We start from the raw sequence: 25272 nt of genomic DNA, 5'->3' as shown, positions 1-25272 counted from the left end.
TTTAAGGTTATGTAAAAATTGTATGCAGTTTTTAATTTTTCGATTGTCATCAAATAAAGTAATAAAACACAGCAAATAAATATTGAAAATTATTTTAAATGTATTATTTTTGCCTAAAAGAACTTAATAATAACTTTCGTCTGCCCTCTTGAATAAACTATTGCGGTTATCCCTTATATTTTGATGAATCTGATTTTGTTCAATGCTAATTTCAGAAAAAGGTTAAAGCAGAGTTGGCAAGATTTAGTAGAGAATGGATAAAACCTTCCTGTTCAAAACTCTTTTATGCAAATTATGTCACAATTTTTAAAAAATATTGGTAAAAATAAAAGGTTAACTTTTGAACAAGAAACAAAATGGAGACAATTTTTTGTTTTTATCAAAGTTTATTATTATTTTTAATGTTGTATTATTTATCCTTAGGCAAAAACATAATTTATCAGTATTAAAAGCATATTTATTCATATTTAAAGGTATTCACTTTTGTTATTCAATGAATTGTGCAGCTTCAAAAGTTATAAATCTTTTCCTATTACATTATTTTCCTTTAATAAGTTAAAGTAAATTGGATAAAAAGTATCAAATATTTATTAATATATGTACTTATTATGTGTACAATGGTTACAAATCTAGAATTTTTACTTTTTAACAATGTTCAAGATTTTGGACAGTTTAAGACAGTAAAACACAGGTGCCCTGTCCAAATACAGTTTAATATGTTTAAAACCCCAAATCTGGGTTAAAGTGGCAGTATCAATTTTTTAGTAAACGCTCCCCAGTTGCAATGCTCATGGAAGTAAATAGCCTTGTTAAAGATTTATACAGGGTGTGTAGCCAAATATTTCAACAAAAAATAAGTACCTTTTAAGTACTTTTTAAGCACTCAGAAAATATTTTTAAGCACTATATACATTAACAAAATGCAAAATAATTTTCAAAGACTTTACATGAACATGATAAACTAACTAGTTTCTGACAAAGAACTATTTTCTTGATTATATTAGCAGGGGTCTGTCTAGGTTTTTCAGAGAGGTACCTATTTTGTGAAAATTTAGACATAATTTGTGAAAAATTAAAAATTATATTAAAAAATCAACACAAAAATATGTATTTATCGTTTCTTAAGGGATACAAAAATAAAATTTTAAGAAAAAGTATTTTGTGAAACTACCGTTTTTCCTAAAATTGAATTTGTGAAACTACCGTTTTTCCTAAAGTTGACTTTTGTGAAGGTACCGCTAAACGGTAGTAAATTCGGCCTGGACAGACCCCTGATTAGCCATTAGAAAAAGATCGAGAGATTTTACGGTTTGATATCAGAGGGTGGAAAATGAAGCCTGAAATTGAGAATATCTTGCAAAATGCAGCAGAGGTGCACATGAGAGATTGAACCCTGCTCAGTAGACGCACATGCTGACCCACAAGTATTTCATCAAACATGTAACATGATTAGCGCTTTCATACGCAATGGACTGACGGTACTCTGAAATAGATTATGGTTGAATGAATTTTGAAAATGTTGAATAGAACAATGTGAAAAGCACGTTTTGGTATAATACGTGGCAAAAATCGACATGGTAAAGAAAAAAATTTCATTTTTGATAAGATAAAATAAAGCACTTTTTAAAAACACCCAATGAAAAGAGTACCTTTAAGGGTTGTTTAAGAACAAAAATCGAAAATAAGCACCTTTAAGCACTTTTTAAAAAAGCTATGCACCATGTGCACACTTTCCTAATTAGCCTTAGAGCAGCTGGCTGATTGTAATAAGCCTAAACTATACCACGCAGATAAAAAAAAGGCTCATTTAAGGGTCTTCAGCATAAATATTTATTATAAAATAGACATACTTCTTTGAGCTTTTGTTCTCCTTGAATCACACTATTTGTTAGTTTCATCTTTAATTCTTCATCTCCTTCAGCAGGATCTTCTTCCAATTTAACATCATCTGTTAAGTAACAACCAAAATTATACTCTTCGTCCTTTCTTCGCCTCTTTTTCAATTCATTACCAACTTCTTCAAATATATCACGAGCTGCAAAACAAAGGGTGAGACATTCACTGGATTGCCCTAACGTACGTCACAAATTGTAGACAGGATGTAAGTAAAAACAAGCATGGAGAAAAAACAATAACATGATATAAGACTTTTGTAGACAAATCATAACCAATGCTAAAACCAATAATCACCAAACCATCGGACCCGAGTAGGGACATTTTCGGTAGATCAAATTAACACTCCAGTGACCTTGATTTCGCCACTAAGCTGATAAACCAAACGCAATATTTTTTTTCCGAATAAAATTGATAGTTCTTTAGGTTAGTAATTCACAATGGGATTTAAAAATGGTGCAGTATCTCAGAATCTATGCAAGTTTGGCGACCATTGTTTCAAATATATAGATAAAAAAATTAGATTTCATTTCGCTCAGTAAATTTAATTTTCCTCTGTTAGAGAGCGGTAAAAACTTTGATTTCCGATGAAATAGCAATAAAATTTGCGTCCATTGATCACAGTTGAAATGTGAGTTTTCGCATTACAGATAGTCTACACTTAATTTACAGATCTTAGTCTACAGATAGTTGACACTTAATTCCCTCCCTGAGATGAAGAATTCGGTTTGTATTGATCAAAAAGTGACTGACATTTACACTATTATGAAACATAGAGCTTTTAAATTTTTCAGAAAATGGGTTAGAAAAAAAAGGAAGGCCAGAAAAAAATTTACTTTATTTAAATAATTTAACAAACAGGATGCAAAGTGAAATCCTTCAACAAAAAATAAGCGCCTTTTAATTACTTTACAAGCACTCAAAAAATATTTTTAAACACCATATACATTTAAAAAAATGCAAAAATAATTTCAAACACTTCGTCTGATCATGATAAAATAACTAGTTTCTGACAAAGAACTCTTTCTTTATAATATTGGCCACCATAAAAAGATTGATAGATTCTTGGTTCAATTTCAGAAGGCGGAAAATGAAGCCTAAAATTGAGAATGCCTTGCAAAATGCAGCAGAGTTGCACATGAGAGTGCTAGAATCTCATCGAACTCAGCTCAGTAGACGCACATGCAGAAAGGCAGGTATTTCATCAAACATGTAAAATTATTATCGCTTTCATACACTACAGACCAACGGCACACCGAAATGGATTGTAGGTGAATGAATTGTGAAAACATTGATCGGAACAATGTGAAAAGCAGGCTTTTACATAATATGTGGCAAAAATTAATATGGTAAAGAAAAAAATAAAATTTTTGAAAAGGGAAAATTAAGCACTTTTTAAAACCACCGAAAAAAGCACCATTCAGGGCTTTTATAAAAAACGAAAATAAGTATCTTTAAGCATTTTTTAAAAACGTTATGATCATGTTTAATATATACAATATAACCCACCTAAAATAATACTGCAAAATGATATAATCAAAATAATAATTGCTTTACAACTGCCAACTCATGAAGCAATTAAAAATAGGTGCAACATATGCATATTAGTTCATTTTAAAGAATAGTGTATGCATTTGATTTTCCTTTATTTCAAAAATTAACTCAAGAATTCTAACCACTAGTATTGCATTGAAGAGTTTTAAGCCCTTGTTGCATATTTCAAATGTTGTTTTTTTTTTCTAATTTTTTTTATTTTTGCACTTCTATTTTGTAATTTTTGAAATTTATTTGCCAGAAAATAGTTGAAATTTTGATTAGAAATAAAATTTGCATACTACACTTAAAAAATAATCGTAACTTGCATTGCCTCTTGCACAGAAATCGAGTTGAACGTTGAACACTCTAGCTAGTGGCCCTTTTCTGCAATTATTTACTTCTTAATTGAATCGAAATAATTACAATATTGGCTACTGTTTCCAATTGACTATAAAGAACCGAATCCAGCTCATATATGTGCATGCGGACTCGCAAGTATTTCATCAAATCAGTAAAATGATTGGCTTAATGCAATCGACCGACAGTAAGTTGGAATAGATATTGGCTGAATGAATTGCAAAAACTTTTAATAGAACAGCGTGAAAAGCACGGCTTTGCATAATACGTGGTGAAAATCGGTATGGTAAAGAAAAAAATCTCATTTTCAATAAGAGAAAATTAAGCACTGTTTAAAAACACCGAATGTAAAAAGCACCTTTAAGGGCTTTAAAAAAACAAAAATCGAAAAGAAGCACCTTTAAGGGCTTTTAAAAAACAAAAATCGAAAAGAAGCACCTTTAAGCACTTCTTAAAAACGCTACACACCATGAAATTTTTTTTTAAAAACCATTATTCATAGTTACTTAAACTACAAACACAATTTTCATAATAACAAGTAATTAGCCTTATTTTACAGAATTTTTACATTTTCCGAACATAAGTAGCTTATTTAGCTTTGCATACAAAATTTTAATCAAAGCTCTGTTCATAACAGTTAACAAAGGAAATTACTTTTCAACAGCAAGTGATGAACTAATTTTTAAACTTAAGAGAAAATTTTCTTGCGCTCTGTATTGCTAAACAGAATTTACAGTATACCTAACATAACATCAGCTATATTTTTTAACTGTCTTTAAAAAAAAAAAAAAAAAGAATACAGTTAATTTTTTAGTTGCACAACTAACACCTACAATAAATGATTAAGAAACATTTACATTTTGACGATCAGTAAAAATACAATGCAAAGAAACGAAATTATTTTATTTTACATTATAACCATCGTTGAACAGCCAACCCAATTTTTTTGGTTTACGGCTACTAATGCTCCTTGTGTAGCCTTGTAATTTTGAGCCTAATCCAGAAGACAAGGAAATTCCTGGATCAAGTAGTAGGAGAAATTTGCCTTCCTTGAGGACTTTCTGATGGAACTAACCCGCATTTGGCATTTGTGTTACATAGAGAGAAAGACCACGAGAACCTCCCACTGTTAGCCTGATGGCAAGGGGACTCTAACCCATGATCCACTGGGATATTTCACGTCAGCACTGTGGTCGGTTCAAGTCGGATGTGGAATTCTTATCGACCACCCATCGCCGGGATCGAACCGGGTTCACCTCGTTGGAAGGCGAACACTCTACCACCTGAGTCATCGCTGCTAAAATGAAATTATTGTTAGATTTTTATAGGTAAAATTATTCACTGAATAAACGAGTCATAGCAGCAATCTCACTACATCCGGTCTGGTCGACACGGCTGCACAAGAACTGATGATAGTGCCATCAGTTGAGGAATTCTTTAAAAAATCAATGAAATTCGAGAATATACGGGTGAACAGGAAATACTCTTAAAACACAAGAGTCTTTGCTAAAAAAAAAAATTAGATTTGGCAGGTATGCACTAGATTGCAAACTATTGAATAATAAACAATTAAAATTAATTCAGAAATTACTTGAAAGAAAGAATAAATGAGCTAGACTAGAAATAATTGACATATATAAATTATTAACTCAGGTAATATACATATTATACTGACCTAAACTAGAATATTCAGACTCTTTTATTCCAAGATTGATTGATTCATTAGTTGCTTTCACTAGGTTGAAGATGTCTACATAACTTGGAAACTTATCAACTTTTTTCCGTTTATTAATTAAATTCTCTACAGCTTGATTGATTTCATGATATCTAGTTCCTAGAGGAAACAAAAAGAAATGTTAAAAAAAAAAGGGCACAGAATTTTACAACAGAGTATGAAAGAAATTAAAAGCATAAATATTATAACTTGAAAGTAGAAAGATAAATTTTCTTTGGATAAAGTTGTCTCTACTTGAACTATTTAAAAAAATTTAATTGAATATACATACTTAAACTCAGTATTAAATAATTCGGAATTTTTTTCAACAACTTATAATCAAACCTTCTTTTTATCACAATATTAGGTTACATCGATTTAACAATCTAAACGACAAAACTAAGAAACAAATCCATAGTATAAGAAATAAACTCTCCAAGAAATAAACCCATAGTATGCAGAAACCCTGAAAATAGTGCCATGAGAATGGTCACCTTTAAGAACCCCAAGGGGTGACGTCCCAGAGGCAGACCATCTACTAGATTGCTCAACAACATAGAAAATGACCTGAAAATCCAAAAGAATAGAAATTGGAAGGGAGTTGCCATGGATAGGAGACACTGGAATTTGTCAGTTGCTGTGGCAGCCAAGGCCTGCAATTGGCTGTTGCGCTGACAAAGAAAAGAAGAAGAAACCAATAACGATTTCCTTAAATCAATGACCCTACCAGGGTGGCCACTCAAAGAAGGTTTCAAATTTCCCATAATTTTTCCAAGTAAAAATCTTAAAATTTCCAGGCTAGCAAGTTTTTTTCTTCTTTCCATAGTGTAGAATGGGTACAAGAAAAGTGACAATAATATAAAGTATTTTATTAAATTTTACTATTTTTTATTATATTATCTTTAAAAAAAATAACTAGACTAAATTTATTTTAACAACTTAGCAAAACTTTGGTTTTTACTGGTTGAATTTTTAATGTTTTGGCACAACATTAACTACATACAGGAATTTTGTAGCATACTTCAAATGGATGTGCCTTTTGTTCACTATTTTATTCACCATTCTTGACAGCTAACTGTTGAAATCAACTTTCAATGCAAATAATGGCCTCAAAAAATATTCCATTAAAATCCCTAGTCTTTTTCATTGCGATTTTAACATTAATTTATGTAATTACTAAAGCCACAAGCTCATTGAAACATTTCCATTATCGTGGATTGAATAGACTTTTACTAAACATAAAATTATGCTTATAACCCAAAAAGAATCCACAGAGTTGAACTAAAAAGAAACTCAAAATAGTAATGAAATGAAGAAAATTGATTAAATGAAGAATTATAAGTAAACTTTGCACCATTACCTTTAAAAAAATATCTTCTTTCCATTTCAAACTTTAAGCGTGCCGATTGATTTTTCAATCTGCACCATGTTTTATGAATTTCAAGTATCCTCTTTTTATATCTGTCTTCTAGAATGTAGGTAGAGTCCTCATCGTTAAGGTCATCCAGTGATAATTCTTTTGCCTGAAGTATCTTTAATTTTTTATGTAGTTTCTTAAAATTGAGAAAAAAAATATGTTAAAATAGTAGAATAAGATGAAAATCAAAACAATTCAAAAGTAACGGTGAACTCATTAGAAAGGTTTATGCATATTTAAATAGCCAATTTTAAAGTGAGGTATTCAGATAACATTATTGTACAAGTAGGCAACAACAATTATAATTTTTACCAACTATTTGTGATTATCTCAAATTGTAATATTCAACATTAATAATTTATAATATTAAGTTATAGCACAGAATTGATAACATTTTTATGTAGAAGATTTTTAAAAATTTCCTTTTTATTTCATAATATAGAGAAATTTCTGAAACCATTTACAATAATTTCATTGGGAATTTTGGGATAATTATTTGCTTAGCAATAAGAGCTTTTCAGATTTTTGAAGTAATAATTTTACATTATCTAGAAATGTATAAGTAACCTTTTTTTCTTCCCTTTTCTTATTATATGGCATAAATAAATAATATGATGCTAACTTAGCTACACCAGATAATTTTTAAATATTTTTTCAACAAAAAGGAATTATTATTATTTTTTTTTTTGGATCGAAAACTACATTATTATTTTTGTTATTTTCTAAAAAAAGTTAAGAAAATTCTGAGAAATTGTGTGTAGTAGTGTTTGTTTTAGATCAGATAAGAGAATCTGCAACATAATAATTTTAAGTCAATATTATTGTTTTTATTATTTTAATTTTAATAAAAATATCTATCAAATGGTGAGTGATCATTAGACAAGAAAATTCATCTCGAGCGCTATAACTTACTAATAAAGCCAATTACACTATATCAATTGTAACATTTACAAAGAAAATATGACAAAGAATATTTTTATTCCACCAGACGTTTGCTACAGAGTAAGGTTTTGTCCCCCTTCCTTATTTGAATTGTTTCCAAAGTTAAATTTTATGAAAATATTTCTGAAATCCCCTTCAAATAAAATACACCAATTTTACAATAAAATTAGCATTGTTTTACAAGCATTAGAATTACATTTATAAAGATATCTAAAAAACAATTCAATTTTGTTTGTTTGTTTGTGATATTTTTTTAATAGTATAATTACTTAAAGAACTTATATTACGAATTATAAATACATTAGTATGTTAACTTATATTTCATACTAATGTATTTATAATAAGAGTAGACATGCTTGTATATTTCTTTCATGCATTTTTAACAAAGTAATGCTATTTATTTATTTATTATTTTTTTGTCACCTGTTGCTGTAACTGTTACAATCAAATTGCTAAAAAGTAATCACAAGAATGACTAGTTATTGGGAGTATAAATTCGTTCGGTCCATTTTCCAAAAATGGCTCTGGCTGATATGAATGTTTCGTAGTGACAGCTGGTTTTAGAGAGGTTAGACATCTGTCAATAATATTCATTTGATATCGCTTTGAGTTTCTTACAAAAACCCTGTTTCTTACTTTGTTGAATGTGTAGCGGTAATTAAGCAGCATTTGAGAGAGGATTTATGTTTCCGCATTAATTGGAAGAAAAGTGCAGCTGAAGCACATTGAATGCTTGTAGAAGTTTATGGCATACCTGCCAGGGAAAAAAATAGGAACACGTCACGCGATCGCGACATTAAAGTTTACTTCTTTACATTAAATGTTTGCATAATTGTAACTGTATAAGATTTAATGTAACAATTATTATTGATTGTAATACATATCAACTGACAAGATTTCTGATAATTATTCAACAAACTAATTAAATAGAAATGATAGCTGATTTTAGTAATTTAAAACATATTTAAAAACAAAATATTTTATTATTACTCAAACATATGTGACAATAAACACATATAACAAAATAATCAATTCTTCTTGTTAAGTGCTACAGTTGTAGCAGATTTGGCTAATTTTAAAAACTTTTCATCAAACACTTGTCTATAACAAGGCTGAATCATTTGGGACTTGGTAAATCAAAATTGCTTGCAAAGTAGACACATTCATGCTACCCCTAAACTCAGTTTTATTTTTTGGAAACATCGCACAAAACAACTTTGATGCATGGTCCGCAGCAGCTAACGGAATATTGTGTTCAAGGAGAAATCCNAAATTTTTGCAGACTTTTTCATATTTGTATACGCGGTAGCATGCTTGGCTGTTTTCCCGTGTGAAATGATATCACACTTTCCGCCATGTGCTATACTAATGTCTGTATTGCAAGCAATACATAACGCGTACGATGTCCCCTTTCTTGATTTTTTGATGAAATCAAATTCTTCACTATAATTGTCGCAAAAACACTGACTTCGCCGAATTTTTGACATTTTTTCAGATTACCACGTGGAAAAACATTCAAAGCTAAACTCGAATCAAAAAGATGCGTTCCGAGTAAACATTAAACACCTGTACGGTTGCAAGTAAAAGACAAGGAGTCAGGAAGCTAAAATTTCCTCTTGGTGTCTGTGAAGTGACCTGTACATACGTCATCAAATATATGAATGTAGCTAGAGGTGGAGCTAAGTGATAACGCGACTTGATTGGATTTCGCCAATCGGACATGGATCGCTTTATAGAGTAAAAGAAAAAATTACGCTATGATAAAAAATCGGAACATTTTGACCCAAAATCGTATTAACGGAACAAGGCATAAAAATCGGAACCGTTCCGATAAAATCTGCACACTTGGCAGCTATGTTATGGTGACAATGCTCCAACTGATAAATCTTGTAGGGAATTGTTTCAATGTTACATGAATGGTGTCACTGGTTCACTTCCTTCACCAGAAATCGAAAATTGGCTCCCAACTTGGATCGCCTCAAAAGAAGAGACATTTTTTCGAGATGGAATACGAAAATTGCCTGAGAGGTGGGAAAAAGTAGTAGCCAGCGATGGACAATACTTTAATTAATCTGCTCTTTCATATTGTTCCGAAATAAATGCATTTTTGGCCACACAAAAATGGACCAAACTAATTTGTACAATACTTTGCAAAATTATCTTATCGTACAAATATAAATCATACTTACTTCCATATGATTATCTAATTTTGAAATTTTTTCATCTAATTTCTTCTGAGCTTCCTCAGCTGATAATATCGGAATGGCAGAAAGACGTACTTTTTTCTCAGACTTCATAGATTCGGATTTTTTCAGATTATGAACGTTGAAATTTTTTTCAGTTTTTTTATCAGACAATGACCGAGATGGCATTTCTAATGTCTCTCGTTTCTTAAAATCAGGTTCAGAGACAACAGAATTTCCAGAGGGCACATTCTTGATAACTTTGTTTTTCGATGGTGATTCGACTTCACACTGGTCGTGAGTTCTATTTTCTCTCAATTGTATTCTTAGATCGAGGAGAAATTGACTTATTTTATGGGGATGTTTTCTTATGTTTGCAAATATAGTATCGATTAAATTACTGAAGTCTAGACTAGAAATAAACTGCTCAGATGCCTTCTCTAACGATTTGAAAAAATTATGTCTCATTTGCGATTTTTCTTCCCAACTCGATAAGCGCGACTCCATCAACACAAAATCCATCAACTGAAAACAAAGAAAGAACAGTTTTTAGCTGGATACACTCATTTCAAAATTAATATTAGACATTTTCTAGAAAATAAATTATGAATTAAATAATTTATTAATCAGATTCTACCACTTCATGAAATTACTATTTCATGTCGGCCAACATTGGAGAAATAAAGTAGCGAAGATTTTACCCCGTAGCCTTGTAATTTTAAACCCAATCCAGAAAACAAGGAAACTTCTGGATTAGGGTTCCCACTCATTATCAGAAAAAAATTCTTTGAATTCCAATGATAATTGAGACCCAATTTTCATCAGAAAACTTTGATTATTTTATTTGTTATGTGAAATATTAAATTTTCTATAAAAAAAAATACTAAAAAATGAGGATGGGAACACTTCAGTTTGACTAAAATGTGACATTTTTACAACAAATAATTGTAATAGATGTTAGAATTATTTATCTCGAATCTCAATAACTGTTTACTGTTACTGACAATTTTAAGATTGGTTATTTTCCAGGTATGATACAGGAATATTCCAGGTTCTTGTAAAAAAATTGCAACTTTCCCAGACTATTCTCTGATTTTTAGAGTTAAAATAAAATTCCCTGACTATTCCAGATTTTCCCTGTTCTCCCTGATCCATGGAAACCCTGTGGATCAAGTAGTGGTAGAAATTTTGACTTCTTGTTGAACTTTTTGATGGAACTAGCCCGCATTTGCATTACATGGAGAGAAAAACCAAGAAAACTTTGCTGGGTAAGTCTGACGGCAATGGGGCCATGATCCAGCTACCACAGAGGATATTTCACGTCAGCACTGAGGTCGCTGCAAACTGGATGCGAAATTCATATCGGCCAGTCATCGCTGGGATTCGAAACCAGTTCACATCATTGGAAGGCAAATGCTCTATCCCTCGAGCCATCACGGCTCGACTTAAACTCACAACCACAGCACTCAACGTACCACAGTACTGGCAATAGCACCATCTGTTGAGGAATAAGAGAAGCATTTTTGCCATCAGTAGATATTTTATCACGAAATTTGTTGTTTAAAAATTTCTTCAACAAATACAGAGAAATTTGAGAATATACGAGGGGACAGGAGATAGATGTAAAATACCGGATTTCTAGTTAAAAAACAGGAGACTTGGAAGGTATGCTTAGAGTAAAAAAAAGGAACAGATGAACATATTTAAATAATGCCATAGTAAATGAGATAGTTTACTGTAGCCAGGGGTCTGTCCAGACATTTTGTGAAAGGTCCGTTTTTCGTGAAATTGTGGAAAAATTACTCACATTCTTTCAACCAGGGTCCGCTTTTATGAATTTGTGCAAATAGGGTCCGGTTATGGCAAGAAACTTTTTCAAGAAGTTTTTTAATTGTAAATAGATACAAGATTATGCTCAACACGGTAAAATTATAATTAAAAAATTAAATTTTCAAAAATAAACAGCAATTGCTGCTTCTAAATTAGAGATAAAACATACAAATATTTGGTATTTAGCCTATACTGCTGAACGCAAAATATTCATTTCGGACGAATAATGGAAGAATCGTCTGTGGAAGACAAAACTTAATTCGTTTACATCCATCTTTCTTGTTTTCTGCCCTGGGAAGGGTTTATTTGATTAACAAAACAATAACAAAGATTAAAAAATTTGTGAAGGGTCCGATTAAAAGAAAAATCATTTTGTGAAGGGTCCGTTTTTATGAAAAGATATTTTGTGAAGGGTCCGTTAACGGACCCAAATGTCCTCTAAACAGACCCCTGGTAGCTTAAATATCCCACAGAACGCATTTTGAGTAATCACCATTTTTTAAAAGACTAAAATAAGAAGCAAAATTCCCTGTATTTTCCCCATTTGTAAAGGAAAACTCAAAATTCCCTGCATTTTCCCTATTATTTTAGGCGATTTTTTAATTCTCTTTATTTTCCAGGTTCTCCCTATTCTTTCCTGTGAAGTGGCAACCCTGTAATAACAACAGATAAGGTATTGATGGCAGTGTAATCCAATAATTGTTGTCAGGTTTACTGGTTCTTTTCTTAATGATGCTAGTTAATATTTATAAACACACTCGTTACCTTTCGCCCCATTTCTCTCCCAATTGCTCTGTATAATGTTATTTATACAGAAGAAGAAAAAAAAAAATCTCCAAGTTTTGTTCTAATTATTGGATTTTTACCTTCAGATTGCCAATCAAAATGATACATAAAAATCTCAAATATGCTAAACAATAAGTTTCAGGGTGCATAGCCAAACTATTCAACAAAAAATAAGCACCTTTTAAGCACTCAAAAAATATTTTAAGCACTTTAAAAAAATATAATTAGGCAGGGTTGGAAAGTTTTTTGCAATTGACGGTTTTATCTTGCTTTAACCGTCATGTAAAAAAAAAAACTTTTCTCATTGTTTTTGACAATTGTCAGAAATCATGAAATTTTGAATCTTGCAAAACGAATGGAGTTTTCATACACTACGAACTGAAAAATAGGGCGAAATAGACTAGGGTAGAGAGAATTGTGAAAACGTTGAACTCTGTCTTTTTGCATAATTCGAACCGAAAATCAACACGGTAAAGAAAAAATCTGATTATGAAAGAGAAAATATCAAGCACTTTTTAAAAACACCCAATGAAAAAAGCACCTTTGTGGGCCTTTAAAAAACGAAAATAAGCACCTTTAAGCACTTTTTAAAAACGCTACGCACCCTGAGTGTTAACTATAGTTGCAAAATAAAAAATTCACCATTTCCTTATTTTGATTTTTGACTATCAAAATATGGGGGGTATCGTGAGGCTGGAAAACATGGTCCCAATAGCTTAGTTAAAAGAGTAGTCAAAAGTTAAATCCTTATGTTAACTTTCTGCAGACAAACGAGTAACTTCCTCCCAAAAAAAATAATTTCCAATAATTATTTATTCATTTTATCAGTAAATATTTCTTTTATCAAAATAAACTTCCCAGCAAAAAAATAATTCCTAATAACTATTTATTTTAGTATTTTATTTAATGATTTTTGCATAATTTCAAAATACGTAATTTTGAATGAGAAAATATAAATCTTTTATAAAATCAGTTGAATAGTTACTGAGTTAACAAAATCTAAGAAACAAAGTAATTTTAAATTTTTATTTCTGGTGAACTATTTTGCAGTTTTAACTCAAATTCTACATCATGGCATATAAAATAACATAATTTAAAATAATGTCAAAGTTTGCAAAGGATACAATTAAAAATTTATTCAGCCACTAATTAATAAAATAATAAAAAATAATTATTAAAAATTGTTTTTGTATGGAATTAACTTCGGCTAAACAAGATTTAAAATACTGTGCAAAAAGTTATTAATTAACTTTAAAAGTTCTTGGGGTATGGTGAAATAAAGACATCCTTCATATCAAAAAGGAGATTAAAAAAGAGATCCTTCATATATTAAGGTTTCAGGAACATAAAAAAAAAATTTTGTTTGCTCAGTATTATTGCTTAAAGTATCCTCTCTACTAATAATTTTCACGTTTATACTCTCTTTGCTTGATAACTAAATCAATTAATATAATATTATTGAGTTGTGCTTAGTTTGAATGCAATCTTTTATAGTTTGTCAAAAGTAAAAACTCCCCAAGCCATTCGTCAGGATTCGTAGTGGTGACTAAGGTAACGAGGTATAATTATTTCAACAGTGTGCGTAGCCAAAACTTTCAACAAAAAATAAGCACCCTTAAAGTACTTTTCAAGCACTCAAAAAATATTTTTAAGCACTATATACATTAACAAAATGCAAAATAATTTTTAAAGACTTTAGATGATCATGTTAAAATAACTAGTTTCTGACAAAGAACTCTTTTCTTGATTATATTAGCCGTTATAAAATGATCCGAGAGATCTTTTGGTACGATATGAGAGGGTGGAAAATGAATCTGAAATTGAGAATATCTTGCAAAATTCAACAGAGTTGCACATGAGAAGGCAATAATCTCACCGAACCAGGCTCAGTAGACTCACATATGGACTCACAAGTATTTCCTCAAACATGCAAAATAATTGGCGCTTTCATAAGCTATGGTCCGAAGGTACGCCGAAATAAATTGTCAAAACGTTGAATAGAACAATGTGAAAAGCACGCTTTTGCATAATACGTAGCAAAAATCGACATGGTAACGAAAAAAAATCTCATTTTTGAAAAGGGAAAATTAAGCACTTTTTAAAAACACCAAATGGTAAAAGCACATTTAAGGGCTTAACGGAAATCTAAGAAAATTTAAGCACTTTTTAAAAACGCTACACACCATGTTCAAGTAGGGGTGTGGGATCATTATTTAGAACAGGTTTTGGTTTGGGTCGATGAGAGAAAGGGAAACCCTCCATGAAATGCACCATTCTTGTTTCCATAGAAGCAGACGGCCTCAGACTTTGTGGCAAGGGGCATTCTTACTGTAGACAAACTGTACATAACTTACCATTTCAAACTTTTGCTTGTTTGATTCAACCGAACACGTTTCGTGAGAAGGTCCGGGTATGTCATGTTTTGCGTCTCTATTAGCAGAGTAGTTCACTGCAATGGATTTATTCTCTTTATTAGCAGAAGATGTAGGATCTTCATTATGACTTGGTCGCTCTGCCAAAATCTCTTTTGACCCTTCATTTGAAAAGAGACCTTTCTTGGCGGAATTCAACTGTTCACCCTCTTCTTGCCTCTTCCTCTTTAAAGAGAGCTTAGGCGAAGTAACCTAAAAAATATATATACATACAGGGGTCTACAAAAAATCACAATTGTCAAAAACTAGAACCAATTTTTAACACCAAACATAGCATAATCGGTCAAATGACCGTTTAAGAACTTGCACGCTCGAAATGCGCTTATCATCTTATCAATTTTGCACATTTGACTTCAAGACTCTTTCTAACAATTACATACAGTTAAGATTCTATTGTTATTTTTTTTTGTATTGCTTTTTTATCGACTAATACTTGTCATATGCCTATTTCTGCCACAACAGCTCATTTGACTGGAGAACAACTCATTGCTTTATAAGGTCATTGGATCAGAAATTTCGATGTAATGCGTGTTCCACATATTGCATTCGATGAGTTGCGTAGTGAGTTCAATCAGAATAACAGTGAATTCAAATTTCAAGAAAGGACCTAAAATTTCAGATTGTCATTTTCGTGTCATAAAAAGTGACAAAAAGTAAATGTTTTGGTAAGCAGTTCATATTTATGTTGATAGCTTTACTTCATTTCTAACTAGCTGTTAGTTTTTTTAGGCCCCAGTGTCTTCGAGGGTCTATTGAACTTTATGTATAAGGAAAGAAATATCATTCATACATAAACTAAATTTATTAACTAAAAACAAGAACACAACCATCTGGTTTGACGGCCGAGAATGAAAAGGTAAAACTGGAAAAGTGAAAAACCAAATTACAACTCAGTTGTCAACGGAACGTTGCCAACGGTGTTAAATAAATTTAAAGCTTTAAATAAAGTTAGGTGAGGCTAGATCTGTAGCTCACCATAGTACTCCCCCTCCAGTGAGGTCCACGAGCGTTACCAAAAATAAGCTGCGCAAATGTCTATTGCGGGTAACGAACAGGTACTTGAACTTTTCTTCCTCTCATTGTAGTTTTGGTTAAAGATCGAGGAGAGTTTTCAAATTTAACCTTATGCTGTTTCAAATTTAACCTTATGCTGTTAGGTGAGGCTAGATCTGTAGCTCACCATAGTTTTCACCCAGAAAAATGTCGGAACAATCAAGACATCACAAGTTCTTAAAATAAATAACATTAATTATGAGAATAATTATAAGAATTATAGAAATAATAATAATTAGAAGAAATGTGTTTACAAAAAATGTACAATGGAAAGACCCTGTATATGTAAAATATGTGTTGAGCAATGAATTAAAAATTCATATTCTTTGTGTCTGTCATGCGTAAAAATTGGCAATATACAACTTTGCTTAATTATAATAAAGCTTTTTTTAGTTTATTTCCTTCCTAACATAAATATTTCATAGATTCAATCAAGAAACAAAGTCCGGTCATTTCACCGGCTATGGTAGAAATAGGTATAGCTTAAGTGCTTGTATGTTTAGTGCTAAGAACAACAAATTAATAAAACATTTATGAAAACTCAAAAAAATTTTGATAGGGTAATTTTTGAAAATCTGAAGTATGGTACATTGTCATAGGGTGGTAACTACTTACATACCTGTCAACATTGGAGAAATATAATACTGGAGATTTTACTAGCGACATTTTTTAGGCTACGGTTAAAGTTTTTATACATCATGTAAGTCAAAAAGAGAAATTCAAAATTGGAAATAATGTAAGCACTTGTATTTAGTGAGGTAAAAAATATATATATAAACCTTAATCTAAAGAAGATTTTTTAAACCATTATTTATAATTACTTAAACTATTAATACTCAACATACTGCAGCACTGGCAATAGCACCATCTGTTGAGGAATAAGAAAAGTACTTTTGGCATTAGCCGATATTTCATCTCCAAACAAATGTTTCTTTTTTTAATTTCTTCAACAAATACGAAGAAATTTGAAAATATATGGGTAAGCAGGAAATAGGCATAAAATACCAGAATCTTAGTTTTAAAAAAAATAACAGATATTTTATTGCGAAAAAAATATTTTATCCATCAATAGATATTTTAACACCAAACAAATGATTTTTTTTTAAAATTTCTTTAGCAAATATGGAGAAATTTGAGAATATATGGGTAAACAGGAAATAGTCATAAAATACTAACTGAAGTACTAGTAACTTAGTACTTCAGAAACTCTATTTTTGTGCTACCTTGAAGAAAAAAATATGAAGGCTGAATTGAAAATTTATTAGTTTCTTCTCATATAAGAATCTTCGGTAAGCCAATTACTTATGTATGTAATACAGTAACAACAATATTTTACTGACCAAATAAATATATTGCTGTGGAGGGATATATTGAGGGCCTACATTATATACTTTGGTGACCCAATAAGATTTTTTAAAATTTTAATGCTATATACGTATACAATTTAAATAAATTCAGAAAATGAGATCGTAAACATACCTGAAAACTGCTTTTATTGAAGATATTCAATATTTTCGTTTGTTTATTCATTTTTTTTTACTGTTAAGTCCACCAACAAAGTAGGCATTGAATCCAAAGCATGAAAATGATTTATGTTTGTGAATGGTGCCCCACCCACCCTCTAGGGAAAAAATTATCTTTCAGGTGTTAATGTGATGCATCATTTGTGACTCATGATTGTGACTCATGTGATGCATCATTTGTGACTCATGATCAGCTTTTCACATGAAGGAAATGAAATCAGATAGGAATGTTACATCTGTGACTTCTTAAGTGATAAGGGAGGCAATTCTAAGAATGGAAGCTCTTGGGGTGGTCAGCAGTGAGTCTTCTCTTGTCAGAAAAAATGGCAAAAGATAAAATTTATAATTTTTACATTATTTAAAAACCAATTACAAATGGAGAAAATAAGGTTGAAATTTGGAAAAAATATAGTTTTACTGAGGTTTATTGCTTCAGAGGATATCGTCATATTGAGAGGAGGATAATATTAATTAATATGCAAGTTCGTCGGGACCATGAAACATTATCATAATAGAGGGAGTTATTGTTGTATAGGAGATAGTAGTAGAGAGAGCTTACTGTATATTTTACTCCTATCACTCGTCAAAATTAGACAAATGTAATTAGACATCAGATATTGTACTATTTAGCCCTTTTCTATTTTTAATTTACTAATATTTTGAGTTCTGGCACAAATATATCTTTGCAATCAAGGTTAAACCTTTGAGTTCATTTTGTATACTTTTGACTAACTATCTCATGGTAGATTCAATTCAATTCTTTTTTATTTTTTGCCCCCACTATACTTCTAAATATTACACAGAAAGAACATACAGTAAAACCCTGATATAGTGAACTCCCCGATATAGTGAACGAAACGTTCGCTCCCATGCCTTGCTACACTTGTATAATGTTAATTTTTGTGGATATAGTGAACCAAAACAAGAGAGGAAGTTTGATATTATGAACTTTTTTCTGTCTTCAACTGATTTAGTTCCATTATTTTTTTGTAATAATTTTGAAATTTCTACTTCAAAATAAATACATATACCAATTTTTAAAACCATCCACAGCATGGAAAGTAGCAATATTGAATTACTTCAGCATTCAGAGAAGCCACAATTGTCCAGTATCTGAACAAATGCTTCAAGTCAAAGCCAATGAATTTGCTAAGCGATTTGGTGAGACTACTTTTATGAGCTCGAATGGCTAGACAGGTTTAAAATTTGGAACATAAATTGAGGACAAAATGATCGGAGAGTCAGGAAGTGCTTCTGTATCTGATGTTGAGGATTGCTCCTCAGCAAAAGATTACTAATTTTATTTATTTTTTTGTACGCAAGATGAAGAGTAATAAAAAATAAAAGTTAACATATTTTTGTAACTAAGTATTCTTTTTCAGTCATTTTTGTATTTCATTCTATTCCTCATTTATTTAAATAATGTTGTGGGTAATAAAAGGGGGAGTTAAGAACCATTAGTAAAAATTGTTTGTGGAACGGAGATATTGAATTTCCGGTTATGGTGAACGAAATTCCGGTCCCTGGAAGGTTCCCTATAGCGGGGTTTGACTGCATGTGCTAATTAGGGAAGATAAGAAGTAGTCAATGTAACCCTTTGTAGAAAGCGACAATTACAAAAATTGTTATTACACGTTGCTTTAATGTAGTAACAAGTATCTAAAAATTTTGTAATAAAAAGATAATAATCCACTAACCACAATAATTTATTGCCATGAAATAATAATCACATCTGACGATTCTTATTAACAAATTCATTACCTATCTTAGTTTCATGAAAAAATTTACTACAGTTATCAAAATGTGCAAACATTTTTAAACACTTCTAAAATTGTTTTTGGAGAGAGTATTAGGAGAAAGAAAAAGAAAAACTTGTACCTTTTGATCTGTTTATTTTAGAAACAAGTCTCAATTTTAAAAGGAAAGAGGAAGTTTAATATGTTTGTTTTTTTTAAATAATTTCCAAATTATTTTGCTAAAACGGCCTGTTCAGATTTTATGGTGAAAAATTTGCAGCTTTTAGATATTAATTTTTTTTTTCTTTCAAATTTTGAGGCTAGGGGAAGAGATCTAAATATTATTTCAATGTGCTGAAACTTACAGAATATCAGTTTTATTAAACCAAATGGCACCTTTTTAAGGGGTGTCATGAAAATTTCTATGAAAAAAAATTTTTCTCATATGAATGAAAGCCACTCGAATAAATAGTATGCATAATTTATGTTAATATAAATGCACTTTATTATTACATTTGTTTAGGAAAATGAGGATCATTTAATTAACATTTAATATTGGAAGCCATAAAATTGGAAGCCATATAGATTTTAAAACCTAGTATAAAACTAAAATAATTAAGTAATTTCATCACAATCATAATGCCATCGTAATTTTGATATTCTACAGAGGAGATGGCTCCCCTGCTTTGGTAGCATGCATGCAAGGTCAAGCACTTGACGGTATAACAGTTTAATGAAGACCGATACCGTGCACCCTCGGTCAGCACGCAGGCTGATCAAAGTGGTCACCCACTCGCTTACTTTTTATAACCGTCATTGAACAGCATACCCTAATTTGGGTTTATGACTAATAGTGCTCAACTCAGTAGCCTTGAACCCAATACAGAACATAAAGAAATTAATGGATGAAGTATTGGGAGAAATTTGCCTCTGTGGAGGACTTTTTTGATGGAACTAACCCGCATCTGAGTTACACGGAGAGGAAAACCACAAAAACCTCCCACAGTTAGCCTGATGGCAAGGGGACTCTAACCCATGATCCATCTACCACTGAGGATATGTCATGACAGCACTGTGGGCGGTGGAAGCCGGATGCGGAATTCCTATCGACCAGCCATTGCTGGGATTCGAACCCGGTTCACCTTATTAGAAGGTGGATGCTCTATCTTTTGAGTCATCGCGGCTCAGCCACCCACTTACTGACCACAGACAGTGATGCTTGACTACAGTGTTCTACTAGGAACCGTGTCTTTACGATCAGACCCCCGTGGCAAATGCCAGCTAATAATACATAAATAAATTACGTCAAACATACCTCTTTAGGCTGTCTCACGGCTGTTTCAGTCAGTGTAGAATTGCTAAGAAGATACTGTTCAACTTTCTCAGAGGCTGGTATAGGTTTAGAGGCTAGAATGTGTATAACATCTTGAAAACTGGCAGACTTTGTTGAGTTGTTGACTACTTCACTAGCAGTTTTATTTCCAGCAATCGGTGATTTGCGATCAGTAGATGAACCTGCAGCATTAGTTTTTTCTGGTGCATCCAAGAAAATTACATCAGCATCAAGCGAGACCAATTCTTTGTCAGATTTGATTTCCGCAATTCCATCGGATGACACAGTAATGATGTGTCCGGATGAAAGAAATCTGCCCTCCCTTTCAGTTGTTTCAGAATTCAGAATGACTGATGAAGAGGGTATCTTGCTTTGAGCTTTCGTATAAGTTGAAATGGGTTTAATCTTAAATGGTTCACATATACTTTGACTAACTGATTCATTTTTTGTAGTTAATTTCTTATTGAGTTCAGATATAGATTGACTTTCAAGCTTAGAATCATTGCACATAGGCAGTTTTCTATTAGTAGATGAGTCAGTCTTGAATTGACTTCCGGCTGAAGATTCATTATTTTTAACTGTTTTTTTACGTTCCAGTGATTCAGGTACAGATCTAGGTTTTGATTCATCATTTTTAGAGAGTTTTCCCTTCAATTCATTATCAGTTGCTTCAGAATTCAGATTGATTGATGATGAGGTTCTCTTGCTTTGAGCTTTCATATCAGTTGAAATGGGTTTAATCTTAAACAATTCATGTTTACTTTGACTAACAGATTCTTTTTTTGTAGTTAATTTCTTATTCAGTTCAGATTTAGTTTGACTTTCAAGCTTAGAATCATTAGACATAGATGAATCAGACTTAAATTGACTCCCGGCCGTAGATTCAATATTTTTAACTATTATTTTATGTACCCGTGATTCAGGCACAGATCTAGGTTTAGATTCATCATTTTCAGAGAGTTTTCTCTTTTTAGACCAACTTAAAGGCACATCTTTATCAAATTTTGTGGAGTTATGCACGCGTTTATTGCATTGTGCGTTATTTGTAAGAGTTTGATTTTCAAACACGCCATTTAATATATTAGAATTTAACTGAGCATTTGTGGTTAATTTTCCCGTATTGTTATCACTATTTGTTGTAATTGCACCACTAGAACTCCTTTTATCACTTTTTACATTTGAGCTAATACTTATGCCCCTTTCCTTCAACTTAGCAAAAGGTAATTCGTCCTTCGGTGTATTTAATGAAGTCGTAGCAGCTTTATTGTTAAGAAGTAACTTTTTTGAGCTTTTAGATTCAGTAACATGTATTTCAATAGGTAAGGAATGAACATCCGTGTCCTGAAATGGTTTATCAGTTAAGACAATAGTTTTTGTGTCAAGAGTTTGTTTTCTATTGTTGCTATCTGAAAAACTATTTTGAGGTGAATGTGATGAATACATAGACTTGCGTGCAGTGAATTTTTCTTTTTTATTGAATGCTTTGGCCGTAGTTGAATTTACATGATTAGGAATACTGTTTGGAATATGAGAAGAATTATTTCTAGAAGTACTTGGTTCACATGACTCTGAACTTCTTATGGCTGCAATATCTCTTCTAGTATTTATGGATTTCCGAGCACTTTCCTTCAATTTTATTGTTTCAGTTTTAACCGCTATTGGTGTCACCTCCTCCTTGAATAAAAAAAAAAAGAGAATTATATAAGTTGAGTTTAAAAATAATGAAAAATTGAATTGAACTTTCTTTAAATTGTATTGTTTCATTTTTAACGGCTATTGGTGTCACTTCCTCCTTGAATAAAAAAAAAAATTATATAAGTTCAGGGGTACTAGCAAAGTATTTTAAAATCTTAGGGTAATTTTAAGAGCTTTTTTCAAAAAATTTTAGGGGTAATATATGATTTTGCTAGGATAAAAACAGATCACACGGTAGTTTATTACATAACAGAAGATTATTCTTATTCATCCATACATATCATAAATAATTGCAAGCCATAAAATAAAGCTCTGAAATTTATTAAGTCAAGAATGAAATCTCTAAAGTGTAAAATTGAAATTTCAACTTTACATATTACCTATCAAAAATTAAGTGCATAATTCCGAAACAGGCAAGAGTGAGGATAAATCAAGAGAAAAAATAAATTAACACCAGCTTGGAAAAATTAAATATACTCTATTAAATCCGAAACAATTCGTAAATTAAAATGCAACGCCAAATAAAAAATTAAGGAATATTTGACTAAAACTTTACGAACTTAAAATTATTATAAGCGATATATATATTAAAAAAATTCACAATTTCATTTCTTACCTATCCCAGATTAAGTATACAGAAATTGATTTATTCATTTATGAAGTAAAAATATACCATATAAAAACTGTATCAACTTAAATATTAACAAAAATATTACTGTCTTAAATTGTATATACTTTAAACAATTTAAATTCTCATATCTCTTATACTTATATGCACTATTAAAGTACACAGAAAAGTTTCCAAAATTTAATATCAGATAAAATTGAAGGAAATCATGACAAAAATATTGCTAACTAAAGTTACATATACTGTAAACAGTTCCCTTTCTCATCCTCTGCGATGTTTATATAAACAATAAAAGTTTTTTTAAAAAAATAGTTCGAAAAATCAGAACAAATAATCTGCATACCTTTCATTAAAATTATTACCATAAATTAAAATTCTATTTCGATTTTATAGTAATTTTTAAAAAAAAAGAATCTTCCTCTCTAAAATAGAATACTTTTTTAAATTATTATATTTTAGATTATTGCTTTTTTTATTTATATTTAGCATATAACTAATTTTTTAGGAACACCAACAAAATGTTATGAGATTTTTAGGAATTTTAGGGTTTGCACATAGTTTTAGGAATTTTAGGGGGAATGCGACCCCTGTAAGTTGAGTTTAAAAATAATTAAAAATTGAAAGATTTGCATAGCCAGGGGTCTGTCTAGGTTTTTCCTTTATACATAATTTGGGAAAATTAAAAATTATATTATAAAATCAACACAAAAATATGGTAAAGTAAGAAGATATTTTCAAAAATTGTCACAGCAAATAAAAATCATTTATGACTAGTAAATTTTTATATATTTTTCCCCAAATATTAAAAAAAATTTTTGCTATTGTAAATTTTGGGATTAAAATTGCATCCAATTTTAAAAATCCATAAAAATCACTGTCCATTGTTAAATTTCAACTTGAATTTAAAAAAAAAAAAAAAAAAAAACAACATTCCCATCACCGAATCATATACAATTCGGTGATGGGAATGTAAGTACTTGCACTAAAAGTTATTTTCATTATGAGAACATTTCCCATGGGGTTATATAGAAAAAACTTCACAGAGAAAAAATTGTTTTATACAAAAATAAAAGTCTGTTAGAATAAACTTAGTAAAATCTCGAATGTTGTTTAAAATAATGTTTTTCAATTACGAATTTCAACTTCAGTTTACAGAGAAAGAGCCTCTTAAAAAACTCTGCAAAAAAAATACTTGCTATAATATGGTGTAAGCGACCGTTAAGGCTTACCATACCGCACTATCTAGCAAAGTATGTGCTACCTATCTGTGTAGGTGAAATTAATCAGGGATTAATTATTTTTTACGGGGATACAAAAAGGCGGAGAGAAGAATCTTAAAACTTGCCTTTTTAAAAGCATTTTGTTAAACTACGGGGTTTTTTTAAAGTTCAATTTGTGAAGGTACGGCTAAACGGTAGTAATTCGTTTCCTGGACAGACCCCTGATTATTAGCACATAACAAAATCATAAAATCTTGACACAGGTAAAATCACTTAAATTACATTAACTTCTAATTACATGGTAGGGTGCATAGTAGAGATGCAATGGATATCCGGTAGGCAGTATCTATCCGGCAGATCCGGCTAGTAGGCCATATGTCCGGATATTATTATTATCCGGCTGTAACATTTGGCTCGAAATAAAATATTGAGTAGAAAGGTCAAAATGAAATATATATATATATTTCATCACAATGATGGTAGTAAATGTAATTTAAACATAAAAATCAATATTCTTTTCAAATAAAATTTTTTTTATACTTATAGTGTTTAAAAAATAAAGAAATTATACTTAAAATATGTATTAGGTATTAGTTTTTACCTTGGTCACGCCTACAACAGCTATGTTATACTAACCATTGATATAAATATTCTTAAAGTATGTTAGTATTTTGAAAGTTTTGTAATATAACACAGTATGTAGTATAAAAAAATATGGTATACAATTACAACAGAATATATTTACTATACAGATATACATATTTATTATATTATAATTATATAATAGCCAACCTCTTTCATTTTTAAAATAAAATGAAATTGGCAATCTTATGAAATAAAAGCATATAAATATTGACTAATAAATAACTAATTTAATTAAATTTTTTTTTTTTAGTTTCACTTGATTTAAAAAACTGAGAAAAGATCTGAATGGTTGGCAGTTATATTAAAGACATATATTAGAATAGGGGTGCACAACCTTTTTGAGTGAAGG

At 30.7% G+C, this 25272-nt stretch overlaps 1 protein-coding gene across 2 annotated transcripts in view; it reads right to left on the bottom strand.

Moving 5' to 3' along the window:
- The window catches only part of LOC107439717 (uro-adherence factor A), a 29754-nt gene extending 7240 nt beyond the window's left edge, over positions 1 to 22514 (bottom strand). For both annotated transcript variants that reach the window (XM_043055255.2, XM_043055256.2), the window contains exons 1-6: positions 20718 to 22514; positions 15013 to 15282; positions 10049 to 10567; positions 6861 to 7053; positions 5462 to 5620; positions 1851 to 2035 (exon numbers count right to left, since the gene is read on the bottom strand). In XM_043055255.2, coding sequence (XP_042911189.1) covers positions 1851 to 2035; positions 5462 to 5620; positions 6861 to 7053; positions 10049 to 10567; positions 15013 to 15282; positions 20718 to 22499 — 3108 coding nt within the window. In that variant the 5' untranslated portion in view covers positions 22500 to 22514. The remainder of the gene's footprint in view (positions 1 to 1850; positions 2036 to 5461; positions 5621 to 6860; positions 7054 to 10048; positions 10568 to 15012; positions 15283 to 20717) is intronic.
- Positions 22515 to 25272: the final 2758 nt, after the last annotated feature.

The sequence above is a fragment of the Parasteatoda tepidariorum genome, chromosome 1, assembly GCF_043381705.1.
Source record: "Parasteatoda tepidariorum isolate YZ-2023 chromosome 1, CAS_Ptep_4.0, whole genome shotgun sequence".
Classification (NCBI taxonomy): Eukaryota; Metazoa; Arthropoda; class Arachnida; order Araneae; family Theridiidae; genus Parasteatoda; species Parasteatoda tepidariorum.
The sequence above is the reverse complement of the archived record's forward strand: the minus strand, read 5'-3'. Positions and strand labels throughout refer to the sequence as shown.